The 16,579-nt window shown below is 29.5% G+C and overlaps 1 protein-coding gene and 1 pseudogene across 2 annotated transcripts; both read right to left on the bottom strand.

The window, feature by feature from the left end:
• Positions 1-451: 451 nt before the first annotated feature.
• Positions 452-2,924, bottom strand: LOC111005238 (putative CCR4-associated factor 1 homolog 11 pseudogene; annotated as a pseudogene). Its single transcript, XR_015792566.1, has 2 exons — positions 1,071-2,924; positions 452-927 (listed from the first exon to the last, which is right to left on the bottom strand). The product of XR_015792566.1 is annotated as a putative CCR4-associated factor 1 homolog 11 pseudogene (transcript).
• A 4,142-nt stretch (positions 2,925-7,066) lies between these two features.
• On the bottom strand, positions 7,067-8,078 carry LOC111005745 (E3 ubiquitin-protein ligase). Its single transcript, XM_022277365.2, has 2 exons — positions 7,970-8,078; positions 7,067-7,888 (listed from the first exon to the last, which is right to left on the bottom strand). Exon 2 carries the CDS (start codon positions 7,874-7,876, stop codon positions 7,550-7,552), a length of 327 nt encoding a protein of 108 aa, XP_022133057.1. The 5' UTR covers positions 7,877-7,888; positions 7,970-8,078; the 3' UTR covers positions 7,067-7,549.
• Positions 8,079-16,579: the final 8,501 nt, after the last annotated feature.

The following is a 16,579-nucleotide window of genomic DNA, read 5'->3' as shown; positions in this document are numbered from 1 at the left end:
TACAAAAGTGACACATTGATCAATATGACTTTTTAGGTACTCATAGCAATTATTTTCCATAATTTACCCCAACATTATAAATCACTGGAATTAACAAGTAAACCATCAATGTACCCATTCGAATTTAGCTTAAAAGATGAAGAACTTATTAACTTCTCGAAAATCGATGGTTTGATTCTCACTCTCACAATTATTGAACTAAACAGGAAAAAAAAAATTAAACTACCGACATCTTAAAATAACAATGTATTGCATCAATGTAAATTTGATTCAAGTAATATATTACAAGTGAGAAAGAAAACAAACACCATGAACAAGTCTAATGATCTTTCTTAAAACGAATAAGGAGCACATCCCCAGTATCAAGTATGGCATGACTGAGACCAAAGGAAGGAACCCAGTGAAATAACAACCATGATGAAGAAAGGCTCAACGAAATATACACTTTCAGTTTCACTAATTAAATCAAAGCTTTGATTATACTCATTAGTCTAGCACGAACATAAATAGCTCAACCATCCAGAATCCAGATATCAATTAAGGAACAACAGTGACTATACTCCTCTAGACATGAGATGGAAATTACATTCTTTTTTTTCTTTCCATTGAAAAGAACTCTTGTTAAAAGAAGAGAGGCACAAAATAATAACCCAAGCTCATCACCCTAAGGGAAAGCCTAGCAGGATACCAAAAAATTCTTCAACTGGCACTAATTGAAAAGGGTATGTCATTAAGGAAGTCCTTTCCCAAGGCAGATTGGAAGGATTGAAAAACAGAAGGGATTTCTCTGGCCTCAAATCTGCCACATGTTAAACACTCTTCAAAAACCAGGGCCCCAAAAAAAATTCACTTTCTTAAGAATCTTTTTCAGCCCAAATAACCTCAGTCGCTTCTTTAGGAATAATGACTCTGCTGCCTACAAGGGAGCTGAAAAATCAGAAACAATCTTTCAACCTTAGAAGGCTGATATTCATCATCCCTGTGTAGACTTTATAACCAGAAAGCTAGGCCTGCAGAGTCGTTCAATATTTTCTTAAATATATCACAAGAATCAGTACGTAAATACCAACCTAAACCACATTTGTGTGGACTCAAAGGACTTTGAGTTGATAGTATGTCATGGTAGAATCAATTTACAGATTACTTCAAGCAATATGTTCCTGTGTTTGGTGTTCTGAAACACATAAGCAATGATACTTGTCTATATCTACCTCACAAAAATGCCAAACAAAATAGCCCAAAAAATGTTTATAGAGCAATAAGGAGGAATTTAGAGAGGAAAAATTAAATTGTCAAATACATACACAATGTTTTTTTCTATTAAAAAGAAAGAGGAGCAACCTAGAGAGACAAAAATTAAACTGCTTAATGGGTTCGGAACTATAGCATGATTAAATTACTTTCATTAGAATGTCTTCTTGTTAATGTAATTGCAGAACCTGCAATTACATTAAAAGAGAGGCTGGGTCTAAGACTTCCTTCAATCTAGAGTTGAGAATAAATCGAGTTTCAGTTTTGTTTAGGTAACGTGATCTTGCTTTCCCCTTCACTTCACTGATATCCTCAATCATTTATCTTGGGATCAAATATTCTAGCAAGTTCAGGAGAGAAGCAAATTACAGAGCTTCCCTTTCCCTATCATTGAGGTTTCTTCTAAGTCACAATCACAACCTCCACTATCCTATCAACATTTTATCCCTGACCAATACCCTTCATAAACTTATAGTTCGTCAGATTTAGGAGTAACCGGGTGGTTGGGGAAAAAAATTCAGCCAATTTTGAATGCAAATTATCATTCATGGAGACAACCTGAGTTCATGAACTAACTAATATGGAATTCATGGCAATGATGTGTACAAAATGTACTGTTGAAACGAAAATCGTCTAGCTAGACTGAATCTCTAAACCAAACAAAACACCAGCATAAACCTCAAGACTAGTATTGCTAAAATATACTTCCCTCATCTTCCGGAATGCCCGCAAAGTCACCAAGCTATCTGAGCCAGCCTGATGACTCTTCCCGATTTCACGGTCCACATTGAGAATTTCACAAACCCTGTCGAGGCCGCCGTGCAGATTGGGGCAGTATTTCATCAAGTACTTCACGTCGAAAACCATAGGCCCAAAGAACAACCTCACATAATTTAGGAAACCTAACAAATCTTCTGGTAGAGCCCTTCGGGTTAGTATCTTTACTAGGTAGCCAAAATCGTAAGCGCTATGAAAGGTCACCCAAGAAATACAATCGCTGCACACGAGTCCTGACCCCATCAACAATTGGGCGAAACGAACAGAATCGATTCCGTTGTCTCGGTTGTACTCAAAATCAATGCCCTGCCGCTTCAACAACACAATCGAACTGTCAGCGTATGGATCATGTGCCACATCGAAATCCCTAAAATTAAATTCCCAAATGTAGACGTTGTTCGTGCCCAAATCCGGAAGATTACCCTCCTCGTCGGCGAGCGTAAGCCCAACCTGGATCAATTTGAGCCGATCAACATTGGCCTTTAGAACGAAGTAGTTGGTCTCCAGTCGAGTTCGCCGAATTTTCGGATCTGCCGGATCTGAATGTATAACCACGCCGGGAAATTCGGTGTCCATAGAAATCAGCGGAAACTCGTGTATAATGGACCGGATCAGCTCGAACTCGGATTCAAGATTGTTAGACCACACGGATCGGGTAACAATGGACCGAACAGGTGGCAGCGATTTAGAGTTGGACATGGCTTCGAATCGGAGAACACACTACAGCAAGATAATTAAAGAATCTAGGGCTCAGTTCAGCAATGGAGAATATAGCGCTTTGAAGAAGAAATCAAGAAGATAAAGATGAAGATGAAGAAGAAATTCAAGTCGGTTGTGAATCTTGTTTGTGATCCAGTCTGAGTTCGTAGTGGCGGGAAATGCCTCGATTTTATTGTTTCTTTTTTCTTTTCCATCGAATATTTCGAAATTCAAATAAATTTAAGGGCCAGCGTCACTGTTCTTAATATTTTAAAATTTTTAATTTAGTCCTTTGAAGCCCAACGTAGGCTCAATCCAGCCCAGCCCACTAATGAGCTGACTTTATAGAGCGTCTTCTTGAGCTAGGTTATGGCCCAAATGACCCAAAATATAAATCTAATTTCCTCACTTTAAAAATAAAAATAGGGAGCGCTCCAAAAGTAGAATTAATAAGAATTTGTAAGTATAGCAACCATTTTTTAATTTTTTTTCCTTTAGATGGTAAAATCTGGATGCTCATGACATGTAAATGAAAGCTAAAGTTCAATATACCTTTCATCAACATAAAGTCATAATTTCATTGAAATATCGGTGAAAATATTGTTAAAATGTCAATGTCAATGGATATTTCTGTAAAATTAGAAAAATCATAAAAAATCATAAAAAATATTTAAATTAACAAATAAACAATTTTTTATTTCTAAATTAGTTATAAATAATCAATATCAATATTATGTATATATTAATGACATTTTCTTAATATTTTTTTATTTTGTCGATTTTGTTGTGCTACGATAGAAATGTCGATTTATCTATACCGTTGAACTCATTAAAACATGAATATGTCGATAAAAATATCAACGTATCGACAGATAATTAAAATCATGAATACGAGTAAATAACAAATATTTTAGCTAGTCTTTACAAATTTCCTTTAAAATAAAGTGAAAAGACACGGAAGAAAACTAATTTTTTAAAAGTATAAACGAACTATAGGTTTTCTTTTTCATTGTTGTACTTTACAGTTATAATTGTCACTTCCTAAAATTTATTATTGTACTATAACAGTTATAAATTATAACGACAATATTGTACAAATCTATTAAAATTGAGTTTTTTAATGCTTTTAAATACTCAAGTTTTTTAAAAGAAAATTTCGGAGTATTGTGAATAAATTGAGTATTTTAATTATTTTAAAAAATAATCAAATAAACTCAAGTATATCACACCAACCGTTTGAGATGACTTTTGAAAAAATTAATCTTTAATAAAATAATTTTTTCTGCCGTCACATTTGAAAGAATTATTTATTTAGAGTCTGTTTAGCATCTTTTTCTTTTAAGCAGTTTTAGATACCTAGAAATATTAGAAAATTAGAGAAACTTTATCCTCCTCACCATTAAAAATTTGAGTATTCATTATTATTTTTAAATTTATGTTTCTGCATCTATTTCTTAATAATCAAACATTAGTAGGAGTTCCTCCTCGTAAATCTAACATCTAATAGTGAAGAGGAGTTCCTCCTCGTAAATCTATTTCGTTAAAAATATGATTATCTAAAAAATCAGTAAAATGAATTCTTGAATCTAAAAAATTATTTTAAATAATTCTTGAATCACCACTCATAATGAACAAATAGATTGCTTAGATTAAAAGATATATTAAATTAACCGCAAGAACAAGTTTCAGATAACTTTGAAAAAAAAAATATTTTTAAGTAAAATAATTTATTTTATAAGCGCTTTAAGGATGTGTTTGGGAGTGATTTTGGCACGGCAAAATCGTTTTTGTTATTGTCGAACTCACTTTCATTTCTATGGATCATGTTTGGCAAATTAAAAAATTGAATCTAGGAAAACATAAAGTCATTTAAAATTGGTTTCGAAGGTATCACTTCGGTGGTAACTTTGGAAAATCAATTATTTTTAAATCTATTTTTCCAAAATAACTCATTCTACCATCACTCCCCAACACACTCTAAGTATGTCGAGTATCCTAAAAGCACTTTTAATATTTTTTCATTATTTTCAGATTTTTCAAAATAATTTTAATTATTAACCAAACATTACAAAAATTTTCTAACTAAAATAATTTTTCAACATTCCAAAGTCTTCCCAGACTCACTCCAGAAGTACGTGCATGAGAAAAAATACTCATAGAATCGAACACCTTAAAATATAGGTTCAAATACTATTTTTGTCTACATACTTTCCTGTATGGTTCATTTTGATTACTATATTAATTTTTTGTTTATTTTAGTCATTGTGCTCTCAAAACATCGATTTTGCTCCTTGTATAAGTGTCTATTTCGGTCTCTTCATTTTCATTTTTATCTCATTCTTTATATCTTAATTTTAGCATGACATATTTCACTACATTTCTTAAAACGTAGCAATAAATTTGTATTAAAGAAGGTTTCCATTGTACATAGAATTTGTGTTAAAATTTTACAAATAAGGGTCAAATTAAGTCACTTCTTAAGAGTATAAGAAACTAAAATACACGTTTTAAAAGTACAGCAACTAAAATTAACAAAATTTAAACTATTTATTCAAGTTCATAATTCAATCAAATTAAATTTAATAAAATACAAGGTTAAAACAACTATTTTTTATTCAATTATATATATATATATATATATATATATTAACAATTCAAATTGACGGTTAAAAATTACTTTTTTTAACGACACGTAAGAGTGGAAATTCAATTCGATTGGGATTAAAAACGATTGATTAAGTAAGTAGAAAAGCTACGAAAAGATTCACGAAGAAAGTCATCAATAAAATAAATCTGACCTATTAAATATTCACATTTCAAGTGAAACAAAAAAAGATTAAATATATGAGATAGCAGAGAATTCAAAACCTCATCATTGAATGAAAACAGAACCATTTTTGTTTGAGATATAGAAAAAGGGAAGAAAATTTTAGGGCTTTTTAGTTATTAGAACAAAAAAGGATATGAAAGAAAAAATAAAAATAAAAATAAAAAGAAGAAGAAGAAAGTAGAGATACTAAAAAATTGGTTTCACAGAAATAGTAGAATGGAATTAAATTTGTATTTATCATATTGACGTAATACCCCCTCCTTGGTTCATTATTTATTCTCAACCGCCTCAATTACTCTCGCATTTATGTTCTTCTTTAATTTAATGCCCCCCATTATATTATATTTATGCTACTCACTTTACTCATACTCCCACTTCCCTCTCTTTTCTTCAATGCTCGAACCACTCTTTATCATTTAAAAACTTTCAATTTAATCTCCTTAAATTTTAACATTATCTATAACAAAATTTACGCTAAAGCTCCCACCAACGGTACTATTCATTCGCAATCATAATATTGTCTTCTTTTTAATAATATGTAGGTCGGATCACGTTGAATGTTGCTCATTCTCGATATTTTTCGACCCATAACTATAAAATTTATTATTTTTTTCTTTTTTGAGTTCATAACAAAAGGTGGGGTCTGACCTTTAAGAGAGGTAGTTCGTTGATCATGAGAGCAACATGCATCTTCAATCCTTTTATTTTTATCTAAAGAATCTTAAACATCTTGGTTGTTAATTTAATAAATAAATGAGTCGATTCGAGCATAACTCAGGTGAATAAAGACATCTATTATCATTTTTAAGGAGGATGATTTAATTTTTGTTGAACTAAAAATAAATAAATATATAAAGGAAAGCAAACAAACCATTTTTCTAAGACTTTTTGTTGATAGAAGTAAGAGTTTTTTTTTAACCTTTTTAAAATAAATTTAAAAGCATTTTATATAATTTAATCACTTTGTTTAAACTTTTACACTATCTTTCTTTTAGTTCATAACTTCTCTGAGTAAAAAATCAATTTAGTTCTCATAGTTAATTTTTAACAAATTGTTTAAAAAGAAATCTAATGTCTTTTGTTTATTGATTTAAGAAGAAAATCGTAGTAAGAAATTGACAACAAATACCTTAAAATAATTTTACAAAAAAGTTTCCGATCCCAAAAATAGAGATAAAAATCTAATTTGTTTTATCTGTTTTCTATCAATTCATTTAATATTATAAATTTGAGTTAGTTGAAAATTCATGCAATTTCTAAAATCACCTACCTTTAACGTTGTTTATATTAAGTCACCCCCACCTCCCAATTGGAGGGTGCCATTGGGCCCCACTGCCAACTCTTCCAACTCGTGGACCCCACTGCAACCCCTCCATTGGGCCCACAACTCTCATCCCCAACTTCCAATTTTCTTTAGTCCAAAGTTCTTATTTTTTAAAACTAACATCTAAATCTTTTTTAAATAAAAAGACAGTTACTATCTTAGGTTTAATATAGTTAGAATCCCCATAATGTATAGATATATATATATTTTTTAATTATTTCTACAAATCACCTAAAATTTTAAATTAACTTTAGTTACATAACTAAATAAGTTTTTTTTAGTACAAGTACAAAAAGAGAGGGAAAAAAAAATACAACATTTGGGCACTTGCAGTTAACCACTGGTCACATAGTCTTTGTGCCAAAAGAAGGGAGAGAAAAGCTGACTCCTAGACATTCTTCTTTAGCCCTAAAAATAAAAGAGAATAAAAAGAAACTCCAAATTTCTTCTCCTTTCTAAATCTCTCCCTCCAGGTCAATCTCACCTCCATAAAATAAAATTATAAGAAAAACAAACACAAATCCACTCACGAAAAGTTATCGAACAAAGTCCGCCAGCATTAAGATTCAAAATCTATTCTCCCAAATTAATCATGGATGTAGATGTCTAAACTGTGGCGGTCTCTTCCCATAATTTTTCCATCTTTTTTGTTTTTGGTTTGGTTTGGTCTAAGTTTTTCTGGAGGAGAGTGTCGCGTTGTCGTGGAGGACGTCGAGAAGGACGGTGCTCTTACATTTGGGGCATTTGGGGTCCTCCTCCGCCAGCATAACGTACATCAGGCACCGCGGGCAGCCCACAAGCATCATCGACGTCGCCTCCGGGCTGTTCGAGTATCTCGCCGCCGCGCCCTCCTCCGACGACACGCACGAGCTCGGCGGCGACGACGTCGGCGACACGGTGGCGGCCCGGCTCGGCGATTCCACTCCGCCCCTGGCCCGCGGGGGCGACAGGTTCAGTTTCAGCTCCAGCTTGGGTCCGTTGGTTCTCCGATTCATCTTGATCTTCTTCTGCAAAAACCAACAAAATTGAAATTTGATTATCGAAATCGAATCGAGAATTATTGGGCAGATGATGAATTTCTACTTCACCTGAAAATTTAATGGAGGAGAGGGGAAAACAGAGGAATCAAAAGAAGAGTTTTTTTTTGGTGTGCAGGGTGCAGGGCAGGGGAATTGGGGGCTCGCACGGGGATTATATATAAGCCCAGGAAGTGGGTTTTATTTAATACCTCATTTAATTTTGTGTGTGTTGACACACAGTGAATTAAAGAGCTCGGTTAAAGAAGAGTAAACAAAAATAAAAATGTCGCCGGTAATGTATTCATTGTTGCAAAAATATAATTATCCCACTTACCATATATTGGAAAATTTTAAAAATTTTCAAAACCCCTCGTCCCATACTGACTAATCTTATTCAACAACCACATGAAATATTATATTATTTGAATACATTATCTCTCATTTTATCCTAATTCTTTTTTACCAATAAATCACCTGTGATCGTGTCCTTCATATATAATATTTTCCTCATTGAAAAATAGAAATATATATATATATATATTTAACTATTCTCTATCTTATTTGTACCAGAGAAGTTGCACTCTCAAATGGGTACTAGAGAACATGTACCTAAATATTTTTTTATAATATTCTATATAAATTATGGAGGGTAGTCCATGGACGGAGAAAAACACATGGATAGATTAGAGAGGAGATTCAGTTTCACTCGAACCTAATCATTTAAGTTTAGAGGGTTCGGACGAAGTGAGATATTACACATTTGTATTAAATATGTTTGGTGTTTGAATTTATATTCTTCATATGAAGGCTAAAAAAAGTTGCACTCTCAATTTAATCTTGATGCTTCTAAAATTTTCATTATTGATGGTCCTATTATTTGATTCAAATTTATTAGACTGTCTCTACTTTTTGTGAAAATTAATAAAAGTCCAATGTATGATCAAGTTAATTTGTGTGACTTCACTCCCAATAAAGACACAAAAATCTAACCAACGCTCTAATAAAACAAGATTAATCCTAACCTTCTACTTAAAATAATATTTCAACATATGACCTTAATTAACATTTTACCAATATGTAATTTTAAATTCTTATAACAAAATGCTACATCATCGAACTCGTTTTTCTATAGGTACAAATAATTTTTTCTAATGCTCTTTAATAATGAGGGAACAAAACTAAATAAAGGATTTTGGTAATAAAATTTCCAAACATGTAGAGGCTAAAATTGTAATTTAACACAAAAAAGGGGGAGAAGAAGTAAACCCCCAGTTAAGAAATAAATAGAAAAGACCAAAAATAATTAATTATGTATCCATATAAATCAACTGTAACAGCTAAACTAGAATTAAAACCCCTTCAACCGCACCCAAAATATTTAAACACAACGGTACCCGGGAAAATTAATTTGTAGCACTAAATCAACTGCATGGGGAAGGGCAACTTGTTAAATGTTATTTTACTTTATTGAGAAAATTATTCATAAATTAAAAATAATAAATATAATTTTGATTCATTTAATTTTCTCTATTCGAAATTTTGGTAATGAGTTTGCAATAATATCACTTCTGGTCCTTCTTTCCTTATGGAGAGATCTTCAATTTCTTTCACCATGAGGGATATTTTAGCACCAATTACCAATTTCAAATTCGACATCGATTTTAATGATAAATTTCATATTTATTTTTATTATTTTTTTTTTTTGAGATTTTAAAGTTTGGGGCTTTTGCATGCATGTGTTACTAATGAATGAGAATGAATGTACCGCCAAACTTGTTAGTTTGTGTTGTTGAGAGCTAAAAGGAAAAAAAAAAAAGAAGCTTCATTTAATAAATATAATAGTAGGTATATGGGCTCAAATTGTTCCATCTCTCTCGAAATATAGACAAAGTTACGTTGAGAAAATTGTTTATAGTACAAATATCATTAAAATCGTTGGATGAACAAATCAAACGTCAGCCAAAATAGATTATTGTCGATCGCATGTGTTCGAGACAAAAAAAAACTACTTTAAACACGTCGACACACTATAAAGCTTGTAATAGGTGCTTTCATCTCATCCTAGGCCGATTTTTATTATTCGAAACAACTAATTTTATCAAGATGTAATCGATGAGTGAAACTTGAGTTATTCAATTTATAAAAACAATAATAATAGTAATAATAAAGTGTTCACTCTGTATAATTGAATTATCCTATAAAAACTTATTAATAATGGATTGGATGAACCAATAAAATTGAATTGATCAATTAAAGACTTGTTGTATTGTATCACAACAAAATGGTACTCATAATTAAATTATTAAATTGGATTAAAGTATGTGTAAGGGATAATTTAATTAGGTAGGTAGGTGTAGGGTTTGCTAAGTTAATTAAAAACATGTCATTAACTTAAGTACTAATTTCATATATATTATAAATGTGGAAAATGAAAGAATGAATAAATGGAAAAAGAAAGAAAGAAAATAAAATTAATTATGTATGGTAAAGCGCACCGTATTAATTAAGCCTCTGCATCATCTTGGGGTTATTAACTTCGCGACATTGATAAGAAACTGCCAGAAAACCTCTTAAACCTAAATATTAAGTTCCCCCACTGCCCTTTGACATCTCCCTGTCACCCCATGCAATGTCACTCTTTTAAATTCTAAACATATATTTATAAATACCATTTTTTAAAATCAAAATATTAATTACTCATTGGTCGTGCTAACGATAATTTATGTGGCCAACATAAAATTAAGAGATCGTGAGTTCGAATCCTCACTAAAAGAAAATGAGTAATCTATCTGTTCTTTTATTGATTTATAATTGATGTGAATTGAGGATTGATTAAATAGTTGGTTTGAATACTATACGTTTCAACAATACTATTTAAGCAAATATTTGTTGATATTTTGAACAAAAGTTTGATGTGGTAGAATCAGGGACGAAGTGATTAATGTGAACATTTTGCTTCTATTAAATTTGAAAAGTGAAGAAATATGGAAGAAGCTATCGCTTTTTAATAGGGAAAAGAAAAATCAAATTGTACCAAATTTTGCTCTAGTCTCCCTACAAAAAATGGCTTCTTTCATATTCTCTCTTTTTAAAGTTAATTTGGGTCAGCTAGATTAATTGCTACATTGTTTCAGATTCTATCACGTCAACTTTTCATTAAAAATATTAATAAATATTTATTCAACGGGTATTTTTCAAATATTTATGAAAGGTAAAATGTAGTATTGAAACTTTTAAGAAACAAGTATTTGTTATTTAACCCTTTGTGATTGTGTTGCTTTCACACAACATTAAATCTTCTAATAAAGATTCTTAAGCTTTTGATTATTAGGGAAAAAAAAATCCTGGTGTTGACGAAATATTTGGAAATAATCACTCTGAGTTGGGAAACTAAAAAAAAAACTTTAATAAAAACATTGATACTTTTCAAGTCTTTCTTTCTTTAGAAAATATTTTCAAGTATTAAATCAATTTTTTTAATTTTAATTCTCAATGTTGTTATTGTTATTATTATAAATTTTTGTTTGCGTGCTGATATTTTTCAATAACTCATTGGTATTTTTAATACTATTTCTTCTGCGACGTAGCGAGCAGTCGTTGATAAGTGGAACATTTAAATTTAAAAATAAATGAAATAAAACGACAATTCTTTTTTATCTTAAAAATATTCTTATTCAATAACAATTCTTTTTTTTTTTTTTTCCAATATAATGCTCTATAAAGATTTAGAATCTTATTCAATTTTCAAAGACAACAAATAAGGGAAAACAGCCAATTTAATTAATAACTATCCTCTTAGTTTCAATTTATACAACTTATTTCATATAATAAAATCTACCCTTAGCCCTCAATTCTTTGCGAAGGTATTAGAATATATACTTTTGAAACTTTTAAATTATGTTTAAATATTTTTTATTTTTTCCATTTAGGTTTTTTTTTTTCAAATTGTGGATTAAACATAATATTATTAAGGACTCATGGTATATAGTTCCTATTTCGCGTTTCTAGTTTTTGAAAAACATAAGTATTTGGAGCCCATTTGGTAACGTTCTCGTTTCTAATTTTCTTAAAAAATCTAAGCACTTTGCAACTAACTATATTTATTGTCTCCTTTTTTTTTTTTGGAACGTTCTCATATAAAAATTTTGTAAACAATCAAAACAAGTTTCTTCTTTTTTGTTTTCGTTCCCAATTTGCTCCAAACATAAAAAAAGATTATTTTGACATACTTGAATTTACAGATGTTGGGGTCATACAAGTCATTTTTTTGTATTAAAAATAAAGAAACAAAAACAATAGATAGTAACGTTATCAAACCAGTCCTGGATAACTATTCTTATTTCTCGTTCTTTATTTTTAAGAAACATTTTCCTCACACCTAAGCAAAAGTAACATTTTTACCATTCTTGACTTATGAAATGCATAATAAATATAAAAATTTGAATACTTAACTTAAAATACTAACTTTCATATAAAATTTTTATTTTTTTAATTTAAAATGGTAAAAAATAAGAAATAAAAATATTTAACTTAAATAATAAAATAGTTTTGAGTACAACATTAAAGTGGTCAAATTCTGACCAAATCTCTCTAAATCTAGAGTAAGTAGACTCTGCATTCAATTAACACAACCCTCCGACATTCTTGACTTTTTTTTTTTTTTTTCAAATAAACTTGACCTATCAAATCTATTTTCCATTTTAGTTTAGATTTAGTTGCAAGTTTTTTTTTTTAACCATAAATCTATTTGGTTATAAATACTTGAATCGCTTATGATGGTAAGTCTAATGACCCAATCCATTGTTTAAAAAATTTAATATCTACCTCCCCATAAATATTAATTAATATATTTTCTTAAAGTTTCAAAATTTTTAAACTATTTTATTTTAGTATACTAAAACAATATCTATTTATTTTAGTGGTCCTTGAACTTTTCATGAAAAAAATATTTTAACATTCCACGCTAGTTTTAAATAAATATTTTGCTGAAATCTAACCTAACAGGCACTTTATCATTTATTCGATGAATTTAAAGGTCTACCTAAATTAGTGTACCAGGCACATGTACGTAATTGAGGGAGGTATTAAGTTTCAAAATATTAAAAATAAAGAAATAGACAAACATATAAAAATTAGAGACTAAATTTGAATAAGTATAATTATTCAAGAACAAAATAAATTTTAAATTTAAAGCAAAAAAAAAAAAAAAGTAGAGGGAATCTAATTGAAGGGAGGGAAAAAAAAATTAATGAAGAAGTGGGAATTTGGTTAATACAATAAATTGTAAGGTGGTTTGGGTTTAATGGGATTTAAGTGGGAGCTTTGAATGGGAGCCACCGAGAGCCAAAGCTAGTTGGAGTAATTTCTCATTATTCTCATTTTATTAATTATTTCAAATTTCCCTCCATAGATAAGCTCGTATTTATTTATATTCCCAACCATATTATTTATTTATATTTTATTTTTTTTGCAACGGTTTTCCTTTTTCTTTTTTCCTCCAACCTCTTCAAATTAATTAAAGAAGAGTATAGCCATTAATATTTGTCTTTCTTTTTCTTTTTTCTTTACCAGCTACTACATTTATTCCCCCTTTGTACTTTCAAAATTTTATGTCTGATTCTTCCTTTGTAATTAATATAATATATTTGAACTCATACTTTGAGATATGTACTTTAATCAGTTGAGTTCAATTCAAGTTAGCTTTTAATTCATTTATTTTCTTTGAATTTTGTAAATTTTTGATTAAAAATCCGTTAGAGTCCCTCTACATTCATTGAAATAACGATTTAATCTCTGAACTTCAGTCCTTACTTTTAAATTTGTGACAATTTAGTCTCTTGAACTTTAATATATAACATTTAATTCTTGTAGTTTAAAATTTGTAACGTTTTAGTCTTATAGTGAAAAATATTTAATAGAGTGTCTTATATGTGTAAATTGATAAAATGATGAGGTGCTTATAAGCTAACTTAAACTGTTACATAATAAAAATCTACAGTTAATTTTTATGGAATTTTTTACGGTAGATATATTAAATCGTCACAAATTTTAAATTATGACGACTAAATTATTTCCTTCCAAAATTTCAGAAACTAAATTGTTACAGACTAAAGTTCAAATACCAATTGCATTACTCCAATAATAAAAGTATGTGACGAAAGTATTTTTTTAACCTAAATTATATTTTATTATTTCATCTGAGTGTGGCTTTTGACCTGCAATAAAATTTACGTTTACGTACGTATTTAGATTAATGGACAAAAAACAAACACCTCAATTAATAAGTAAAAGAATTTATTTTGTTGGTAGTTGCAATAAAAATTTTCTTTTCGAGGAAAAATTCAATTTTTTATCCATCTATTCCATCCCAATCTTTTTTTTTTTCAATTTCATTTAATTAGACAACAAATTTAAATAAGCGGTAAGATTAATATATTCTCAAAACCAGCTAAAAACTCACTTAAAAATCAATTCATATTAGGCATTTAGAGACCTAACAAAGAAAACACTTGTGGTTAGTTAACCACGAAATTAAAAAAGTTAAAAAGAAGAAGAAAAAACGTTCGAACTCAATAATAAAATGTTCGAGCTAATTAACATTATTATCTCACAAATCAATATTAATTAAATTTTACTCTCAGTGAATTTTGGTTTTTAGATAAAAATAAAGGAAAACAGTAATAATAATAAAAGTGGGAGGAGGTGCATGATATATTAAATGGCATATTGAATTTGCTTTTCGCCTTACAAACCCAAACATCTGAATGTGAAAGATTATTTAAAAATTTATTAAAATAATTTAAATTAATAATTTATTAAATTTATCTCTTTAATAAATTATTTTAAAATTTTACCCTTTCTTACCATTTATGTTCCGCACATTTAGTTGACATAGTTTTATTATAAATTATAAATAAGAGAAGAGTATTCTAGTAAATATCTTTTTAATTAACCATAAATTTTTTAGACCAATGAGCCATCTAGGGTGATTATGTCATACATATTTCGATTTCCAAAGAATTTTATTAAACAACATTAATAGAATATTCTCATTAAGATTGATTCTCATCTCGATTCAAACGGGCTATGTTTACAGTAAAAGGTGTTTGTTTGTTGGGTGGGGATGTGAGAAGATGGCATTGGCAACTCTTTGTAAAATATATGTTTGTACTTCCCCCTGACATACTATGCCTCTCATCCCCATTCAATGCTTTTTATTTTTTTTATTTTTTTTACCTTTCAACACAATATCTTCACCAAACATTTCCATTTCTTTTTGTGCTTGTTATACTTATTAATGGGAATGAGGATAGGTATCAAAACATTAGAATTATAATAAAAAAATATATATAATGGATTTGAAGAACCTATCTTAACTAATTAAGACATATTTATCATTGACCAAAATGTTGGAAGTTTCCCACGTGATGTTGACTAAAAAAATTTATTTGTTGATATAAAAAAATATTTCTATTTTTTTACTGTTTTTGAATAATTGACACGGTGTCCATTCGATTGTTAGAAAAATTATTTTGATAGCAAGTTTTTGTTAATTTGTGAAGATCGATCGAATTGAAAAGTGTAGAGTGTATGAGAATAACAATATCGTAGTTCAGGGTTTTAACTCATGACCTTTTAGTTGGAGATAGGTACCATGACCAGTTGAGTTAAGTTTACGTTGAGTATAGTTCGAGAGCTAGTTACGCAATATTTCTTTAAATATATCATAAAACAACCATTGAAATAGCTCTTAGTGGTAAAATATAATAATTTTGCATTTTTATTATTATTGACACCTGGGATTTTAATTTTAACAAGTAAAAACTGAAATGTTAAAAAAATAAGTATCAAAATAAATGTATTTACAAAATAATGATGTTAAAAAAAAGGCCTCTCAATTTGTCTTGAAGAATGCCTTATTATTTGTTTATTGTTCGAAATTTATGCAGAGGGCGGGCAGTTCATAATTAATTGTTTTTGTTTTTGCCTGAGAGGATATCCCAAATTTATTATTTTTGCTGTTCTTTTTCAATTTCGACTGAAAAATATTATGATTTATCAGCCGTAATATTTAAACAATTATTGTTTCATATTATTCTTTTCACTTTTCGAAATTAAAAATTATGTCTCTTCAGTCTCCACCATTAATATTTACATCAATATTTGTTTTATCGCAAGTTGTAAGTTTTTATAAAATTGGTCTATTTTTGTCATTACATTTTGTATCATTATTACTATACTTTCCATAACTGTGTTATTTGAATTATTTTTACATTCACATCAAAATTAAGTTAGGAATATATATCTTTATTTTATACCAATCAAACCAACTAACTATTTTGTTGAAGGCCATCTCTCGCCTACCACATGTCAACCTCACTGGTAACCTTCTAAGGAATAATAATAAGACTGAATTACACCTTTCCGATTTGGTACAAGTTTTGACAATTCAACAAAAAGAATCAAGCTGAACTACATATTACTTATTGATCGACCTACACCAAATATGAGCCAATCTTGAAAAACACCCACAGACGCAAAGCAACGAGGATGTTTTTTGACAATACGCCGTATTTTTAGAATGTCGGAGAGTCATTGGAATATTGTTGGAAGCCTTGTTGGGAGTTCATCTCTATAAGTAAAGATCACCGTATCCCATGTAAGGTACTCTGAATTTCG

This window comes from Momordica charantia (genome assembly GCF_013281855.1).
Source record: "Momordica charantia cultivar OHB3-1 chromosome 1 unlocalized genomic scaffold, Mcharantia_2.0 BLBB01000001.1, whole genome shotgun sequence".
NCBI lineage: Eukaryota > Viridiplantae > Streptophyta > Magnoliopsida > Cucurbitales > Cucurbitaceae > Momordica > Momordica charantia.
Note: the sequence above shows the minus strand (reverse complement) of the source record. Positions and strands in the feature narration are given on the sequence as shown.

Excerpts from the sequence above, each read along its gene's own strand:
- LOC111005745 (XM_022277365.2), bottom strand. The coding sequence starts at position 7,876 with ATGAATCGGAGAACCAACGGACCCAAGCTGGAGCTGAAACTGAACCTG.